Source organism: Paramormyrops kingsleyae, chromosome 17 (assembly GCF_048594095.1).
Source record: "Paramormyrops kingsleyae isolate MSU_618 chromosome 17, PKINGS_0.4, whole genome shotgun sequence".
NCBI classification, from domain to species: Eukaryota; Metazoa; Chordata; class Actinopteri; order Osteoglossiformes; family Mormyridae; genus Paramormyrops; species Paramormyrops kingsleyae.
The window spans coordinates 21,143,998-21,161,680 of record NC_132813.1 but is presented as its reverse complement, the minus strand read 5'-3'; the positions used below and the strand labels follow the sequence as shown (position 1 = coordinate 21,161,680).

The 17,683-nt window shown below is 44.9% G+C and overlaps 1 protein-coding gene across 1 annotated transcript; it reads right to left on the bottom strand.

Annotated features, from left to right (window-relative positions):
- Positions 1-3,968: 3,968 nt before the first annotated feature.
- trpc4b (transient receptor potential cation channel, subfamily C, member 4b) lies at positions 3,969-16,811 on the bottom strand. The gene is made up of 11 exons (XM_023826010.2): positions 16,237-16,811; positions 13,098-13,616; positions 9,451-9,787; positions 9,211-9,350; positions 8,433-8,707; positions 8,097-8,292; positions 7,427-7,621; positions 6,176-6,217; positions 5,758-5,847; positions 4,786-5,123; positions 3,969-4,649 (listed from the first exon to the last, which is right to left on the bottom strand). Exons 1-10 carry the CDS (start codon positions 16,612-16,614, stop codon positions 4,815-4,817), a joined length of 2,481 nt encoding a protein of 826 aa, XP_023681778.2. The 5' UTR covers positions 16,615-16,811; the 3' UTR covers positions 3,969-4,649; positions 4,786-4,814.
- Between the last annotated feature and the right edge of the window lie 872 nt (positions 16,812-17,683).

Genomic DNA, 17,683 nt, shown 5'->3' with positions numbered 1-17,683 from the left:
ACTGTGTGGAATTCAGGCGATGAAAAAACCATATTGGGGGTGTGAGACTGATATGGGTCTAGTTTCCCTTCCTTCCACATCCGCTGACACCTGCTGACTGGTCCTTTCGCTCTGCCCAGGTACAGAGGTAAGTCATCCAGAAACACTATGACTGGCCTCTCCTATTTACCGAAGGCCGGACCAACCCAAACTTCATCAGTGATGAAATTAAACATTTTGCTTATAAGGACCTTTCTGGGATGAAAGTTAAAGAGGTAAAATCCCCCGATATATGATCCATGTGAGGAGGGCACCCCCTTTTGATGAAAAGAAATCGGTACACTCTGACAAGTCAGTCCTGGGAGGTGGACAATGGATCTACTGGAGTTTAAAATTTAAAAATCACCTCACACATCCAAATGCATATTTTCCCATTAATTTATAAGTCATAATAACAACAAATCTTATAGTCATACTGTTTTATTTATTTTTCAGTGTGAAATAAGGTTGTTTAAAAGATGGGATATTTGACATATGTGTGTTTCCAGAATGTAACCCTCAGAAAATTGAACGCCTTCTGTATTTATTTAAGCTGGTTCTGTGTTACTCCTTTTCTCTAAATATGTGATGCATCAGTGGCATGGCTGCTAAAGCATGGAAATTAAAGCACAGTATCTGAAATCTGTATTTTGCGGTTATATGTCTTTAGACATGTTTTCCTTGCACTTCTGCAATGGATGAAAGTTTCTAGCAATACATGCTATGTGCAGTATATGCAGTATATGCAGTATAGCATGCATGCCTTATTATTAACTGCTAAAATTACTACGAGGCAAAAAATGCTGAGCAGAGCATGCAGCAGGGACTAGTGAGCCAGTGGCCACTTTATTAGGTACACCGTCTCGTCTTCTGCCGCTGTAGTCCATCTGCTTCAAGGTTCTATGTGTGTTGTGCATTCATTCTGCATACCTTGGTTGTAATGAGTGGTTATCTGAGTTTCTGTCTGCCCGTTCTTCTCTGACCTCTGCCATCAACAAGCCAACAAGGCATTTCGGCCACAGAGGACCGCTGTTCTTTCTTTTTCGGCCCATTCTCTGTAAACCCTGGAGACTGTTGTGTGTGAAATCCCAGATCAGCAATTTCTGCAGTGTTATAGACCAAAAAAACTCGACACCCATGCCACATTCAAAGTCACTAAACTCACCTTTCTTCCCAATTCTGGTATTTGATGTGAACATTATCTGAAACTCCTGACCTGTTTCTGCATGATCTTATACATTGTGCTGCTGGCGTATGATTGGCTGATTAGATATGTGCTTCAATTTGAGCAGGTGTACAGAATAAAGTGGCCAGTGAGTGTATAAGTTACATATAAGCAGGTCAGACTGGGATTAAAAGTCAGCCCTTGGCGTATTTGCCCATGCAGGCCCCCCAACATTCATGCCTATGATAAAATTTGGGGTGGGGGGTGAAAGGGGTATGCCAGATGGGCAGTGCACATCAAATATATAAGTAACATGTAAGTTGCATTATATAAATATTAATGCATAATACTGTAATAGAGCCTAATCATACAACACACCAGCTTGTGGGGGCAGTTCTGTACCTTCTCCTCAAGCTTTGTTTAACAACTTTTATGCAGTATTACTTATCCAAGGTGAATTATTATGCCATTTAACCAGCATATGAAGGTTCCTCAGAGAAAACTGGGCTGGAACTCCTGAATGAGATGGCTGTCTTGCGACTGCTTGTTTGTAACCTCAAAACCGGGGGAACAAGCAAAAACACAAAGGTGCACAGGCATGGAGGACAGAGGACTGATGTCAGACGGGGTTTCCCTGACTGTGTTGGAGTGACTTGTTCATATAAATACTTAGAGGCAGAAATAACAAACACCATTGTAGAACTGTATGTAAGATCCTAATACACTCAAGCTATTAGTAAACCTGTATAGCAGTATTTATGGAAACTCAGGACACATTGATATTATTTTTGACAGAATCTTTCAATAATGTTTTAATGAGCTATTTTAATCATGCTGAATCTTTTTATACAGTATATTTTATACACACACACACACGCACAGTATACATATATAAACTCTTCACCTACTTCTATACCTGCCTTTTTGGATAGGGGCACACAACAACTCATTTACTGGTCGCCAGAACCAGCCAATGTACTGTAGCTACTGAGGAGCAGATATGCGAGAGACCAGTGGATGAAGGCAGCCTCGCAAACCAGGGTTAAAGCCACAGTACTTACCCGCGAGGGGAGGGGGATAGTATGTGGCACAGCCTCTGTGCCTGTGATCAGAAGGTTGCCAGGATAGTCACATGTCCCAAACAGTCACATGTAACAAATAGCAAGGCCCAAGTACCACTTTTCTATTCTATTGTTGTCTTAGTGTTGTCTCTGAATGGCATATGAGTGTTTTGAAAGGGCTACAACACTACCAGAGAGACTGGAATTTACAAAAAGAAACTGGCTATAGTAGGAGTTACACTTCGCTGCCAGTGCACATTTCCCATATCAGCTTTCAGTCATCCCCAATGAAAAACATCGGACAGACCCCCACACTCCTTTCTACATACATTAGTATCTTAGCGTCTGAGTATTATAGGCTTTTGTTCAATTTTACAATTAAAAGCAAATGTACCCAAAGACAATTGACTTATGCGAATTGCTATGATGTAACTGATCAGTCCCTCTGTTTAACATTATTTGCATTAATTTTTAAGCTACATGCTCCATAATGATGAATTTTTTGGCACAATCCCCTGTTCAAATTTTGGAGCGATTTTATACTGGAAAACCATTATAAACAAAGAACATAAAAATAAAATTACAAAAATCACATGTTTGTCATTAAGATGTTTTGTCCCTGGCCAGCAGAAAAAAATTTATGTTCAACCTTTGCACAACATGTTCAAGTACAGTTAATGTATGCAATTGATTTAAACCATTATAATGGGTTACAGATTCAGCCCTCGTTTACTGAATGCCTCCCTTCTATGCCTTCCAGTTGCCTTTACTCTTTGGGGGTTACCATAATAGTCTTTAATCCAATCCATAACTACCTGATCCCAGAAATCACCCTGTAAATGAAACCACATAGGCCTACTTTACAGACCATAAGCTGCGGATATCCTTAATTTCGGTGTCAATTTTCACATTGTTAATATCCCGTCTAGTTATAAAATATTATCAGTTTATGTTCTGCTTAAAATAACTCACCCTGTTTGATCATAATGCTCTACTGATTTATTTGTGAAATAGGGGTGTTCCTAATCCTAGGGGGTGTTCCACGAAGCAGGATTTCTTGATTGGCCGGACAACTTGTCGGATTTAAGGCAGTCTGAGCTAAATATAAGTAAAGGCCAGACTACGTTAAATCCAAGAAGTTATCTGGCTAAGCAAGAAATCCTGCTTCGGGGAATACCCCCCCCCCCCCAATTCTCGCACTGTCATTGTTCCACCATAACTGAGCTTGATTCAGCTACAATAAAATGGGCGTGGCCCTGTTATTAGCTGTAATATATGGTGCAGACTAACAAGAAATTTTTAGCTGCAAACAAAACATTTCAGTCCATATGAAATTACCGCAAATAGTCAAATGCAACGGAAAGCACTGGCTTATCTGCATCGAGATGGCAGACAGCAGAGCTGGCATTGTTCCCAGGTAGTTCCAGTTTAATGTGTTTGTCTTTTAGCAAATGTGGTTGAGTTGGACATAGAATGAAAGGAGCAAAAATGTACTGTGTACTGTGCAAGACATCCTGCCAGGGGATTAAAACAAGAACCTGCCGACGTCTGTTAGTAATTCTCTCAACGCATTAGAAAATGTTTCTGTCTCTGGAGAGCAAGCAATGCGTCTCCCCACCAAGCAGCACAGAATGAGCAATCACCTTCGATGGGATAGTTTGTGGTTCCCTTAATATTTTTCTTAGAAAAATGACAAAAAACATTCTAGTGTTATAACCATTTTATTACATACATGATGATCACAGAAACAAGCTTCTTTACTGGAGTCTCTTGCTGTCATTCCTCATTGCAGCATATGTTGGTCTTCGGTGGATTTCCTTACTCGCACACACAAACTTCACAATAACAAGATGATAACAAAAATTTAGAAAAAAAACCTTAAGAGGGTGGTTCAGTATACTTTGTGTGCATTCCTCTTCATGTTTTGGATTAATTTGTTTTATTATTATTTTTATTAATGTTTGTGTAGTGGCCGATGCTTAGAAGTTATGAGTGGATGTTGTGATTCGGGTGTGTTTGTGTGAGGAATCTCACTGGGGGTCAGTACTCTCAGAAGTGTTTGAATCGCTCCCATATGCTTTGCATCATATTTTGCACGCATAGAAACTTGCCTGCCTTCAGTTTGCCTGCATGCCAAGGCGTGTAGATCAGGGTGAGGATTTATACATTGCTCTTTTTTTTTTCAAGTCTGCGCAGGCTGTAGAGATACTATAAGCAACACTCTCTCCCTCAACTTATTTTCCAAGGAAACAACTCCGAAACACAGCTTTCTCGTCCGTTATAACTGCACATGTATGATGCACGTTGTGCAGAGATTGTCAGGGGTGTCCCAGGTAGATCACATGTGGATCTGATCTTCCGTTTCTGTGAGCTTCCCGTAGCAGATTCCTGCCACACTTTGCAAACTGAAAGCATATAAAAGGCACATTTTCAAAGGGAAGGTCTGATTTCCACATGCTAGATGCTCACAGTCTTTATCTGCAACATTAATAGAGTCAGCAAGACGATGCATCAGCATGGTCCTTCCCCGCCATTCCCTACCTCTCTTCCAGCTGGGACTCGACATCCAATCAGCCCTCATTGTTTCCATTTTCCCGCTCCTGTAGGTCCCCTTCAATGGAGCCACAGGAGGGCAGCACTTGGCGAACATCTGGAAGTCTGCGGGGATTAGAGTTCTCATGCACGAGGGCACCGTTGTGCAGGTTAACTTTTCTCCTCTCTTGACCAGCAGGGGGCGCTGGAGCGTTGTTGAGTCCGCGGTGAGTCGGCCCCCACTTAGAGCAACCATCCCTAAATTTTTCTCCTGGGAGAACTGAGTCATTCCCTTTCATCAAACCCAGAACATCGTATCGGAAACTGGAAATGTCTTGTTTCAGTTCCTAAAAAAAGAGAATAAGATGGGCATTGTTTCATAAATAAAGCCAAGCATGCCCTAAAGCACTGGTCATCAACTGGTCGATTGTAACTGACTGAAACACCCTAATGCCATCCCCTCTCCTGCATTGGAAAGTCTTTCTAGGAGGACATGCCCAGGGGACAGCAAATTCAGTGAATTTAGTGATTAATTGTCATTGTTGACACACCACAATACACAGTGCCCAACAACGAAAAGTGTTCTCTGCATTTAACCCATATGTGACAATGTGACATAGCAGAGGGCAGCTAATTCAGCGCCCGGGGAGCAGTGCTTGGGGGCGGTACCTTGCTCAGGGTACCTCAGTGGTGCCTTGCTGGTCGGGGAATATAAAAATATGGAGTCAGTCTGAGTTTATCCCAGGATGCCCAGGGCAAAGGAACACCCTGGGCACAGCAAAGAACCAAGGGGGCAACTCATGCAAGTGATGGGCATTTCCTAATAAATAAAACCAAACGTGCCCTAAAGCGGCCGATGCTGTGCAGAGGATTCAGACCCTAAGCCCAAAAAATATACTGCAATACTGATGCCATTCACCAAGTGTGAGGTCATTCCCTGGCGACAAACCAGAATACTGGCACGCGATAAACCAAACGTACCTTGAAGTTCTCCTCTGTCAGGCCCTCCTCCTTTTTGGCGTCTCTGATCATAGCAGCCACATACCTTTTGATCAGATGTCTCATCAGATCCTTATATCGTGAATAAAACGGTTAAATTAGCAGCAGTGTGTAGCTCAAGCCCACAGATTTAGGCAAACACTCAGCTTGGATTCTTCACTCTTTACATAAATGTATGTTGTATATTTCAGTGGCAGATATCAAGTTATTAAAGAAGCATGAATGGACTGTATTACCCACTGCTTGCTTAATTACTTAAATGTGAGACTGTTACACTCATCATGAAGCTTCAGTCTTTCCCAAAATGGCATTTGTTATTAGTATGAAAAATATGCTGGGCATATCTTAAAAGTCATAGAAAATATGACAGTCAGTGGTAAAAAAAAACATACAGTATTACCTGATACTGATTATTTGTTCTCATGATTTCAGATCTTTGTCGCTGGAGAAAAACCATGACATTTGTCATTTAAATGCACATAATCTATGGATTAGCAGTTATTAATGAGGGTAGCTAAGGAATTGCACTGCTGACTATAATAATTATGGGGCAAAAAAGGTCATGCTCTATTATCGGCAGAAAGATATTCCAACTACTAATAGCAGAAAAGTAATGTTACACAGTTCAGGACAAGTAATCTGTGATGACAGGTAAGCAGAGAGGAGGCCGACCCCGTAATGCGGTACAACAGGGGTTTATTTAGAATGCTGGGTGCAAACAAAGCCAAGGGGGAGATCCAAAAGCAAGGTCGAGACGTAAGCGGGGTTTCGGCAGCCGGTGAGGTCAGTCCTACACACAGATACCGGACGAGACGACGACGGAGAGGGAGGAACAAGGACGATCAGGAGCAGGAGGGTCAGGAGTGCAGGAGAGGGTGGGTAGGCAGGGTAGGCAGGAAGGGGCGGGTAGGCAGGGTAGGCAGGAGGGGGCGGGTAGGCAGGAGGGGGCGGGTAGGCAGGGTAGGCAGGAAGGGGCGGGCAGGCAGGGTAGGCAGGAAGGGGCGGGTAGGCAGGGTAGGCAGGAAGGGGCGGGCAGGGAGGGTAGGCAGGAGGGGGCGGGCAGGGAGGGTAGGCAGGAGGGGGCGGGCAGGCAGGGTAGGCAGGAAGGGGCAGGTAGGCAGGGTAGGCAGGAAGGGGCGGGCAGGCAGGGTAGGCAGGAGGGGGCGGGTAGGCAGGGTAGGCAGGAAGGGGCGGGCAGGCAGGGTAGGCAGGAAGGGGCGGGTAGGCAGGGTAGGCAGGAAGGGGCGGGTAGGCAGGAAGGGGCGGGTAGGCAGGGTAGGCAGGAAGGGGCGGGTAGGCAGGGTAGGCAGGAAGGGGCGGGCAGGCAGGGTAGGCAGGAAGGGGCAGGTAGGCAGGGTAGGCAGGAAGGGGCGGGCAGGCAGGGTAGGCAGGAGGGGGCAGGTAGGCAGGTCAGGCGAGACAGCAGGGCAAGCGGGGAAGACAAAAGACAGAGAAATGCTTGATTGAGTCCCTAATCATGGCAACAATACTTCGCAATGATAATGCAGTTTCATCCGCTGTAAGAGGCGGAGCGATTAGCGGGGAATTGCCTGCAGCTGTCCTGCCCCACCCATGCGGTTAAACAACTATATATATTTATATATATGAATATTGTACATATTAAGTTGTACTGAAATAAAGAGGACCTCACCTCTGCGGCAGCGTCGTTCTCTCTTCTTTTTGATACTGTCCTTTTGCATAAGTGCTTCCTAATCCATCTGATGAGGTAGCAGATAGATTTGGGGCTGGGAATTATATTAAAGGGGGAAGGCAGCGTTCCCCCTTCCTCGAAGTAGCTCATCCACAGCTTTGTGCGTGCAAATTTCCATTCGATATCTGCGTGGTCCTGTGTGGTTATGGAGTAAAAACTACACATGATTACGATCAATCTCAGACTTCCTGGAACAAACAGTGAAGCTGACATAAACCTGGATAATATATTTCCTTATATATGGATTAGTTACTATATAACAGGGTTATTCAAATCACAGTCCTCAAGGTCTAAGCTCTGCTGATTTCCCAGCCTTCCTTTACCTGTAAACCAGGTGTGAAGCCTCTGGCCAATCAGAATCAGTAATTATTAAACTAACCACTTGGGAGAACTGAAAACAAGGCCTAGATTTGGAATTGAGGTCCATATTTGAAGAACCCTGTCATATAATTAAAATTCAGTCACTCTGTCCATGGAAGTATGACATCTTTGAATATAATTTGTATTTTTTTTCCTCCTAATCACATATCATACACCAAAATCCATGTGCATCCACTGTTCATATTTTAAGTAGGCAAGATAGCCAGGAAGCTGAAGATTTAACACTTACAAAAATTTGCTGGTAAGAGTTGTTCATCATTGCTATTAGCATGTTGAGGAGCACCACCAGAGAGATGACATTGTAGGTGCCAAACATTGTGGCACCCACAAACTCGGTGAACTTGTGTTGCGGGATGACACTAGTTCCGTTAAGACTAACCAGCCCAAACACGGACCAGAAAAGAGACTGCAAGGTCTTGAAGAATCTAAGGAAAGGAAAATGAACACAATCACGGTTCACCTCACACCGTTGCCTACTGAAGATTTCAGGGTATAATTGTTGATAGCTGCACCCTTTTGACATTGTGATTGTTCAGTAAACAGATAGCAGGAAGAGCACACTCACGTTGTGAAGACAGAATTTGGGTTCTTGTAGTAGAAGTAGAGCTGATTAAGGCCATTGGCAAACGCAAACAGGACCAGGCAGAAGATGAAAAGGAACTTGAGGATGTCGAGCAACATGCGGCCCAGCGAGATCTGCAGCGGGCCCAAGTGGGCGTTGGACGTGAAGAGAGCGATGAGCCGCAGTGAGCTGAAGATGTTGGCGATAGCGAAGAGGGCCTCGGCCATTAGGGTGGGGTGCAACATGTCCCATGTCTCCCTCTGCTGTGTCTCGTTGTACTGCAGGGTGACAGTGGCAACTATTAGTCAGATTAAAAATAAAGCTTTAAATATTATCCACATGTTAATTTCCCAGCCATTACCAAAGAAATGATTTTTGTGCTGATATTCTAAGACACAACATATTCTACACTGATTTAAACTCTTAATTTTACATGCTTAATAAATCGCTATAGTGTAATATAACACCTATTTCATTCTTAGTCTGTACAGTACATAGATAATTATGAGGGTTTGTCCCCAGCCTCCATCAGTATGTTTTAATACTTAAAAATTTTATCGTTGTTGATTTCTTTTCATTATTATTAAAATTTTCATTTAAATTTATCTTATTATGCATTATCACTTTTAAGTCATATCTTAAAACTCTTATTTTGTCAAACAGCAGTTGGGTTGGTTTCATGTTTTAGTATGTCTTGTTAGTTTTAACTCTTTTTCTGTACAGCACTTTGGATTAACTATTGTTGTTCTTAAATGTGCTATTTAAAAGAACTTCACTCAACTTGATAAATGGCCACAATCTTAAGGGAAATGGTGGCCAGGTACAGACTATTCATGACAAAGTCCATAAAATTCCACCAGTCGTTGATGTAGTCTTGTAGTCCATCAGTCCATATCTGCTTGATCTCGGTCCATACAAAACCTAAAAGTGCAGATTACTGACAGAGTTAGCTGCAGGTTTCTAGTACTAATCATGATGGCAGAGTTAGGTTATGAGATTCCCATTCTTCATTTTACATCACCTAAGACCCAAGGGAGGATCATCCACTCCACAATGGTGGGCCAGGGTCCCATGATGCTAGGGTCCGTGCAGACCATGTGCTGGGATGTGAGCAGGAGCAGGAAGAGGAACGTTAGGTAGGAAGTGGTGTGGCAGATGAACTTGATAAAGGGCTTGCGGATGAAGAGGCCCAAGCGGCTCCGGGGGGCCACCAGGTAGCAGAGGGAGAAGAAGGGAAAGAGGAGGCCGATGAAGATGCAGGTGAGGAGCTTCATGAACCAGTGGCGCTTCCTCCAGCTTGGAAATTCGCCATACCAGCGTGATGCCAACAGCTGCTGGCAGTTGGGCTGAGCGACAAACTGACACAAGATGATGGAGACAGAAAGAGAACAAAATGAAACATGACTTTGTTTCAGCAAAGTCCATTTAATAATCAGGTCAGGTTGGGGAGCATGGACTGGTGCAGCACGTTACTGCACGCACCACACAACTAAACACCTTGGGATCCCAGTTGGCAACCCCCCAGGCGGACACATGGTCCAGTCCTACCCTCCAAAATTGACAGTCTATCTGCCTCAGCCAGGTGTTATGTGGGAGTTCCCCACGAGAGCTGCATCACCCTCGGGGAATCGTGCCACATGCCATAGTGCCGTATGCTCCCTCAAAATGCAGGACTCCCTGAGCAACCACTCATTCTTACACAAAGTCAAACCAGCAGTACCCAAGGATAATCTAAAGAGTCACAGTACCCACGTCTCAGGTCACTGGATAGCATCCATGTTTCGCAGCCATACAGCAAGACAGGAAGCACAGGACTCTAAAGACTTGGACCTTCGTCCACGTGCAAAGATATCGGCAGTGCCACACACCCCTTTCCAGCAATTTCGTGACACCCCATGCTCTCCCTGTCCATGTACTGACTTCCTAATAAGAGTCACTAGAGACATGAATGTCACTGCCGAGGTAAGTGAACCTCTTGATGAGTTTGGCATTCTCTCCGCAAACAGACATGCTGCTAATGGCTGTGCCCAAGAGGTCATTAGAGGCCTGGATCTTGGTAAGCAAGCAAGGACCTTACCCAGTACTGAGAGTAGTATTATCCCCCTGTAGTTGCCGCAATCCAAGCAATCACTGTTCCCTTTACAAATAAGGACAACAAGTCCCATTTTCAGGTCAGTTAGGCTGACACCTGTCTCCCAGACAGAAACAAAGATTGCTTGCAATGCCAGGAGGACAGTCTTACCACCAGGCTGGAGAAGTTTACCCCAAATACCACAGATCCCTTCAGCCTCCCCTCCTCTCAGCTGATTCTCTGTCTGTGCAGAGATTGTGTGATTCACAGCTAATCAGAGGATCAGCCTCAACAACTATGGACCCAGAGGTGTCCAACATCCTAGCTGGAGGGTCAGCTTTAAACAGCTGCACAAAGTAGCCAGCTCAGCAGGTTACAACTGCAGTGTCGTCAGAATGGACTGTTACAGTACATTATGCTCCCTGTCTGCAACTCTCCGAGGAACAGATTCGAAAATGCATAATGCTTCGATCCCTCTGTAAGCAGGATGGTTGTTAGACCATAAATGGTGTGTCACTTGCTCAACGATTCCTCTAACAAATGACCCTTACCTGCCCTCAGAGACCTCGCAGCCATCCTACTCAGTTCCCAGGACAGACTGGAGTTCCCATCAAGCCATATGCTGTGACTCCTCTCGAAAATATCCAGGGTGCCTTGCAAGAAGACCTTCTTCTGGGCACACCGGCAACACCAACACAACCCTCAGCAACCTTCAGGGTCTTGTCACAGAAAGTCTCCCACATCAGCAGTTGTACCCAAATCTGCAAGATCCTCACACAAACTGTGTGCAAGCTCATTAGAAACAGTCTGATCTTGGAGTCTGATGCGGTCCAGCTTCATTCTCCTAGTACAGTAAGTGGTAGCCTACTGGACCTATGCTGGATCTTCATAGTAGCAAAAACAAGCCTATGGTCAGAATTAATAAACTGGGCACTTCTGTAGACCCTGCAGTTCTGTAGGAGCCACCAGTGTCTGCCCACAAGGATGTGGTTGATTTACTTTGCTGCACTACCAGTATTGGAGTACCAAGTCCAACGATGTGACTCAGGGCTCGGGAACCAGGATCCAGCGACCTGCAGCCCCTGACCTTTTGCAAAGTCAAGGAACATGGAGCAACTTTCACCATGGTCATCAGACCTATAGGGACTGATACAATCCTCATAACCAGCCCTGTCCGTGCCTGTGGATACATTGAAGACACCCATGACCAGAGGAATGTCAGCTTGTGGGTCCCCATCAACCACAGAGGGAAGTTGCGACTAAAATATTTGCCTCATCGAGACATCACTCAACGCGCCTGGAGCATACACTGAGACATCAGATAAGGCACCCAGAGAGTGCCTTAATCTGAGTTTCATAATATGCTCATTGAAAGGAGCGACATTGGACAAAATTGGGCTTAGCTACCACAACAACAGCTACCCCCTGAGTAAGGCAGCCATCAGAGCAACCAGACCAATAGTAGGTGTACTGTACTACATCTGCCCACTCCCCAGTCTGCATACCTCAGAGAGTGCTGCCACTGAAATGTGGAGTTTACAAAGCTTCTATGACAACAGAAGAAGATGGTCATCTTGTTGGATAGACAAGACGTTCCGCGCGCCTACTCTAACGAGCCACCTCAGATTGGGACCCAAGTCCTGCCATGCAGCAGGCGACGCCTCAGCACCACACCAGTTCCAATCCCCAACAGGCCTGACCCTATTAGCTCTCCGGCAGTTTAGACTTTTCTGGGGATGAGGTCCCCGGGGCATTCCTCCATCCCCCTCATGGTGCGTTGCAGCCTTCCTGTGGGTGGCTGCAGCAGAGCTAGTCCTGCGGAGAGCAGAAAAGTGTCCGGTCTGCCTGGATGGAGCTGTGTGAAGTTTTTATGGCGGCTGGAGTGCCAATCCCACCACCAACCCACAAATTTTTCCCTGCAAGTTGGGGGGCCGCTATCAGGGTAAGATGCAGTGTAACGTCATATTTGGGTACCCGTGTAATAAAGCTCCTGATTGCTATACTGCACTCTGAGAGCTGCTGTTTAAGCAGAAATATTTCTACATGACTTATATTTGTAGTTGTTAGCTTGGTAAATGTGGCACTGGAGTCATTAAGCAAAAAAGACAATCCTACCCACACAAAAAGCAACTAATTTGAAATGCTTTAGAACAGTGTTTCCCAATCTGGTGCTTGGGGATCCACAGTTGGTCCATGTTTTTGCTTCCTCCAAGCTCCCACAAAAATGTGGCCTGTCTGTGGATTCCTGCGAACTGGATTGGGAAGCACTGCTTCAGTGATTAATGACACAATTATTCTAACCAGAATAAAAAAATAAAAGGCAGCCTTAGTGCACATCCCTTCTCTCAACCGTTACTTGCAGTATTTTCAGACTAATGCTGATGAATAACATCTTTTAAGAGCAATTGTGATTTGTCATTCTGACTGTCACAGGAAAGTCACTTTTTCTGTGCAGTTGTTCAAGTAAAAAAAAACAGTGTGACTTTTAATTTCTTGCATAGGCTGATTTAACTTTTTCTGTGACTCTGTACTGGAAAACGATTATAGAAGATGGGTAGAATTTTTTTTATGGAATGAATTCACATCGCAAAGCTCACCTCCTTTTGGTAGTACTTAATGGCCAGCTTCAGTCGTGCTAGATCGTTGCTGCTCTCATTATTCAGTGGTGTGACGTTGTCCTTGAAGTTTAGCACTATCTCCAGTTCGCGTGAGCTGCGTGTCTGGTCCAGCAGGTCTTTGGCGAACATCTTGCACTGCTGCGACAGCTCCTCGTACTCTGACTTGAACTCAATCTCCATCTTGCTCAGTTCCTTGAGCTCCCAGCTGAGGTGGAAGGCAGCGATGAAGGGATCCTCGCTGGAGAGGGCGATGAGCGAGGGGCTGGCCAGAGCCCGGTACAGGTTCAGGCGGGAGCGGGAGTGGCGCAGGCTGTCCACGTCGGAGTTGGACGAGCACTCCGGGCAGTTACAGCGCACCCCGTGTGGCTGGGGTACCGATACCCCCTTTTGCAGCAGCATCTTGATGATCTCGTAATTGTTGGTGTGGGCTGCCAGGATGATGGGTGTGATGTCCGGTGTAAAGTAGGAAAGCTGCTTGTCCAGCAAAATTGGAGGCACCTGTTTGCAGAGGTAGAGAAATTGAACTTCTCATTGCTCTGTGCCAATTCATCTAATCCAGTGTTTCCCAATCTGATCCTTGGGGACCCACAGGCAGTCCAGGTTTTTTGTGGCAGCTGGGAGGGAACAAAAATGTGGACTGTCTGGTGTGGAGCTTGGAGGAAGTCAAAGCATGGAGCACCTTGGAGTCCCTGAGGACTGGGCTGGGAAACACTGATCTAATCTCATGACACTCTCATGAAACCCATCCATTTCCTGAAACTGCTTGTCCCATTCAGGGTTTCGGGGGTCTGGAACCTATCCCAGAGGCTATGAGTGCAAGGAAGGCAACACTAACCTATTGCAGGGCACACTCACACACACCTATGTGCAATTTGGCAACTCCAGTTAGCCTCAGCATGTTTTTTTTTTAGGGGGGGGGGGGGGGGAGAGAACCAGAGTACTCAACACACATGGAACCCTGGCAGAGACTTGAACCAGAGTCGCAGGGGTGAGGTGACAGTGCTACTCACCGCACCACCATGCTGGTGCCCCCCAAAAGCCCTTTGTTCTTGTAAAAAAAATAAGGTTTAGACAAAGAACCGCCTGCATATTGTTTCATAATAGTTTGTCAATTAGTATTGCATTTTATTTACTGAAAAAAGCAATTTTATCGTCTCATGAAGTAATAGACTACTATGCCATGGAGTATAAGTCATCTTTTCATTAGAGGACCATATCCAAGCTTCACCATGACATCAGAAGCTATTTTATAATGATTATTTTGATGTCCCATGAAAGCGACAATATAGTACCTGGTCGTTTTTAGAGAGGCTCATTTGTGCATGGCCGTATGCAAGGATAGGTTATATTTCCCTACAGAGCTCAATGAAGTACCATCACTCACTAGTCAAAAGTTACAGTAAACATCAACATAAAGACAATGCGATTTACAACTCTTGTTGGGTCGAGGAAATGGACACGGAATCATGAGGTGTTCTACTGCATGGGTGTGTTTAAATACCTCTCCAGCAAAAGTAATCAGTGATTTAGCTTTCAGGAAAATTACAAAATTGAAGAAGAAGAAGAAGAAGAGCTGTAGTAGTATTTGTATACATACATACAGTATTGTTATTTCTGCACAAATATATTATTCACACATTTTACAAGTATATTACATGCACTGATCAGCCATAACATTAAAACCACTGACAGGTGATTGATTATCTCATTACAATGGCACCTGTGAAGGATGCTGTTATGTATTAGGCAAGTGAACAGTCAGTTCTTGAAGTGGGCAAGCACAAGGATCAGAGTGACTTTGACAAGGGCCAAATTATGATGGCTAGATGGCTGGGTCAGAGCATCTCCAAAACAGCAGGTCTTGTAGGGTGTTCTCGGTATGCAGTGGTCAGTACCTACCAAAGGGAGGGCCTACCAATGAAACCATGCGTCCTGACATTTATGCAGATGTGACTTTGACATGTACCACCTAGATAAACATTGTTGCAGACCAAATACTGCCCTACAAGTCAGGAGTGCTTCCCTGATGGCAGCGGTCTCTTTCAGCAGGATAATGCATCTTGCCACACTGCAGAAAATCATTCAGGAATGATTTGAGAAACATGAAAAAGAGGTCAAGGTATTGACAAAGCCTCCGATTTCCCCAGATCTCAATCCGATTGAGAATCTGTGGGATGTGCTGGAGAAACAAGTCAGATCCATGGAAGCTCCACCTTACAACTCAAAGGACTTAAAGCATCTGCTGCTAATTGACCAATTGACCTCATTATTTGCAAACTTTTCCAGCCTCCTAGTGCCCCTGTCCCAACTTTTTTGAGACGTGTTGCTGTCATGAAATTCAAAATGAGCCAATATTTTTCACTAAATAGCAAAATGTCTCACTTTATACCTTTTACATGTTTTATATTGTCATGCCCCGATCGTCCATTCCTCTCGTGTGCGATGCCCCCTCACTAACCCCATGTGGATTCATGTGTGTGTATACAGGAAAATACTGGTGGATACAAATTGATATCCACCGATTTCCCCAGATCTCAATCCGATTGAGAATCTGTGGGATGTGCTGGAGAAACAAGTCAGATCCATGGAAGCTCCACCTTACAACTCAAAGGACTTAAAGCATCTGCTGCTAATGTCTTGGAGCCAGTTACCATAGGACACCTTCAGAGGTCTTGTGGAGTCCCTGCCTCTATATGTCAGACCTGTTTAGGCAGCAGAAGGGGGGCCGACACAATATTAGGCATGTGGTTTTATTGTTATAGCTGATCAGTGTATAAGCATATATACACATCCAATCCAAGCTGCACCCCAGCCCACCTGGGACAGGCTCCAAGATAAACGGATAGAAGACGGATGGACTTTACACCTGAAACACCAGCAAATATATAAACTACTGTAAATGCTTCAACTACACAAAAAAACCTAAGCTATTTATTGTGAATTTCATCTTTACGCTGTCTATATTCACCTTTTAGTCAATATTATCATCAGCATTTATAATGTGAAATTAGAACCATTAAATGGCATAAAATAGACCAGCTACAAAATGCTGATTTGATAACAAGCACTTTCCGAAACACGCAGGATGTCATACACTTCATCATTTCTGTTGTCCTACCTGCTTCTCTTTGCTGGTCTTCTTGTGGTTGAGCAGCAGGTCCACGGCCCCCACCACCTCCTTACGGATGGCGTGCAGCAGGGCGTCCCCCACGTACACGTTGGAGCTGAGCAGCAGCTCGATTATCTCCAGGTTCTCGTTCTCGATGGCGATGAGCAGCGCCGTGCGGCCCAGCGAGTCCACGCAGTTGATGTTGATCTTGAAGTAGATCTCTGCCTCCTGCAGAGCCTGCCGGACACTGGCGTAGTCACCCCGCTCCACGGCCCGCAGGTACGCTTTCTCCATGGGCGACAGCTCTGCTTCCGTGCGCACAATGCGCAGCGGGATCCGATCGTGGTGGTACCCATTGTCCTTCCTCCGGTAGTATAGCTGTTGCATTGCTGCTAATGCATCACTGCAGAGGGTCAGAGGCAACAGGAACAGCACTGGCAAGGAACCGACGCTGAACTGAGATGAGTGATGTAAGAAAACAAGAAGATGAAGGCACAGAAAAAAACAAACCACTGTTATTTCACTGATGCACTTATGCTGAGATGCAGAATGAATCTAACCCCATTATCTCGCAACCACTTCTGGCGAAACACGAGAAGAGGCTCTTATCTGTAAACCAAAATTGCGAATTCCCTGGTGCACAGGCAGCCCGCGTAATTATCTGCTTACTTGTGGGATTGAGGTGTGGCTCCACTGTTGGCATTACTGAGCGCTAAAGATCTTAAGGGACACAACCCATCCGGAAGCTACTCTGGCTGAATCACCACGGATCTGAGGAAAGGCCTTTCGGAATACACTTCGACAGCCCTAAACTGATTTACATGGATGTAAAGAGTGGACAAATGCACAGAACATCGGAAATTCATAAGCGAGTGAAGCCAATAGGATGTGATTCAGTGAGCAGCATAATGCTGCTAGGACACACCAGGCAGAGTCATCATAGCATGCAGACTGCAGGTTACCTACCAGAAGAAGAAGTTATGTATCCAAAATATACAAAAAAAGAAATATTTGAACATTATTGGTGAAGGAGAAAGTCTAAAGCATAGTGGAATAACTGGTGTCAGAGGCTCTGTATAGCTCAGCTGGGACAAGTTGGAATATATTACAGCCCCAATTCCAATGAAGTTGGGACGTTGTGCAAATTGTAAATAAAAACAGAATGCAATGATATGGAAATCTCATAAACCCATATTTTGCTCATAACAAAACATAGAAAACACATCACATGTTTAATCTGAGAAAATGTATCATTTTAAGGAAAAGATAAGGTAATTTTTAATGTCATGGCAGCAACACGTCTCAAAAAAGTTGGGACAAGGCCATGTTTACCACTGGGTGGCATCCCCTCTTCTTTTAACTACAGTCTGTAAACGTCTGGGGACTGAGGAGATCAGTTGCTTGAGTTTTGGGAGAGGAATGATGTCCCATTCTTGTCTGATACAGGATTCTAGTT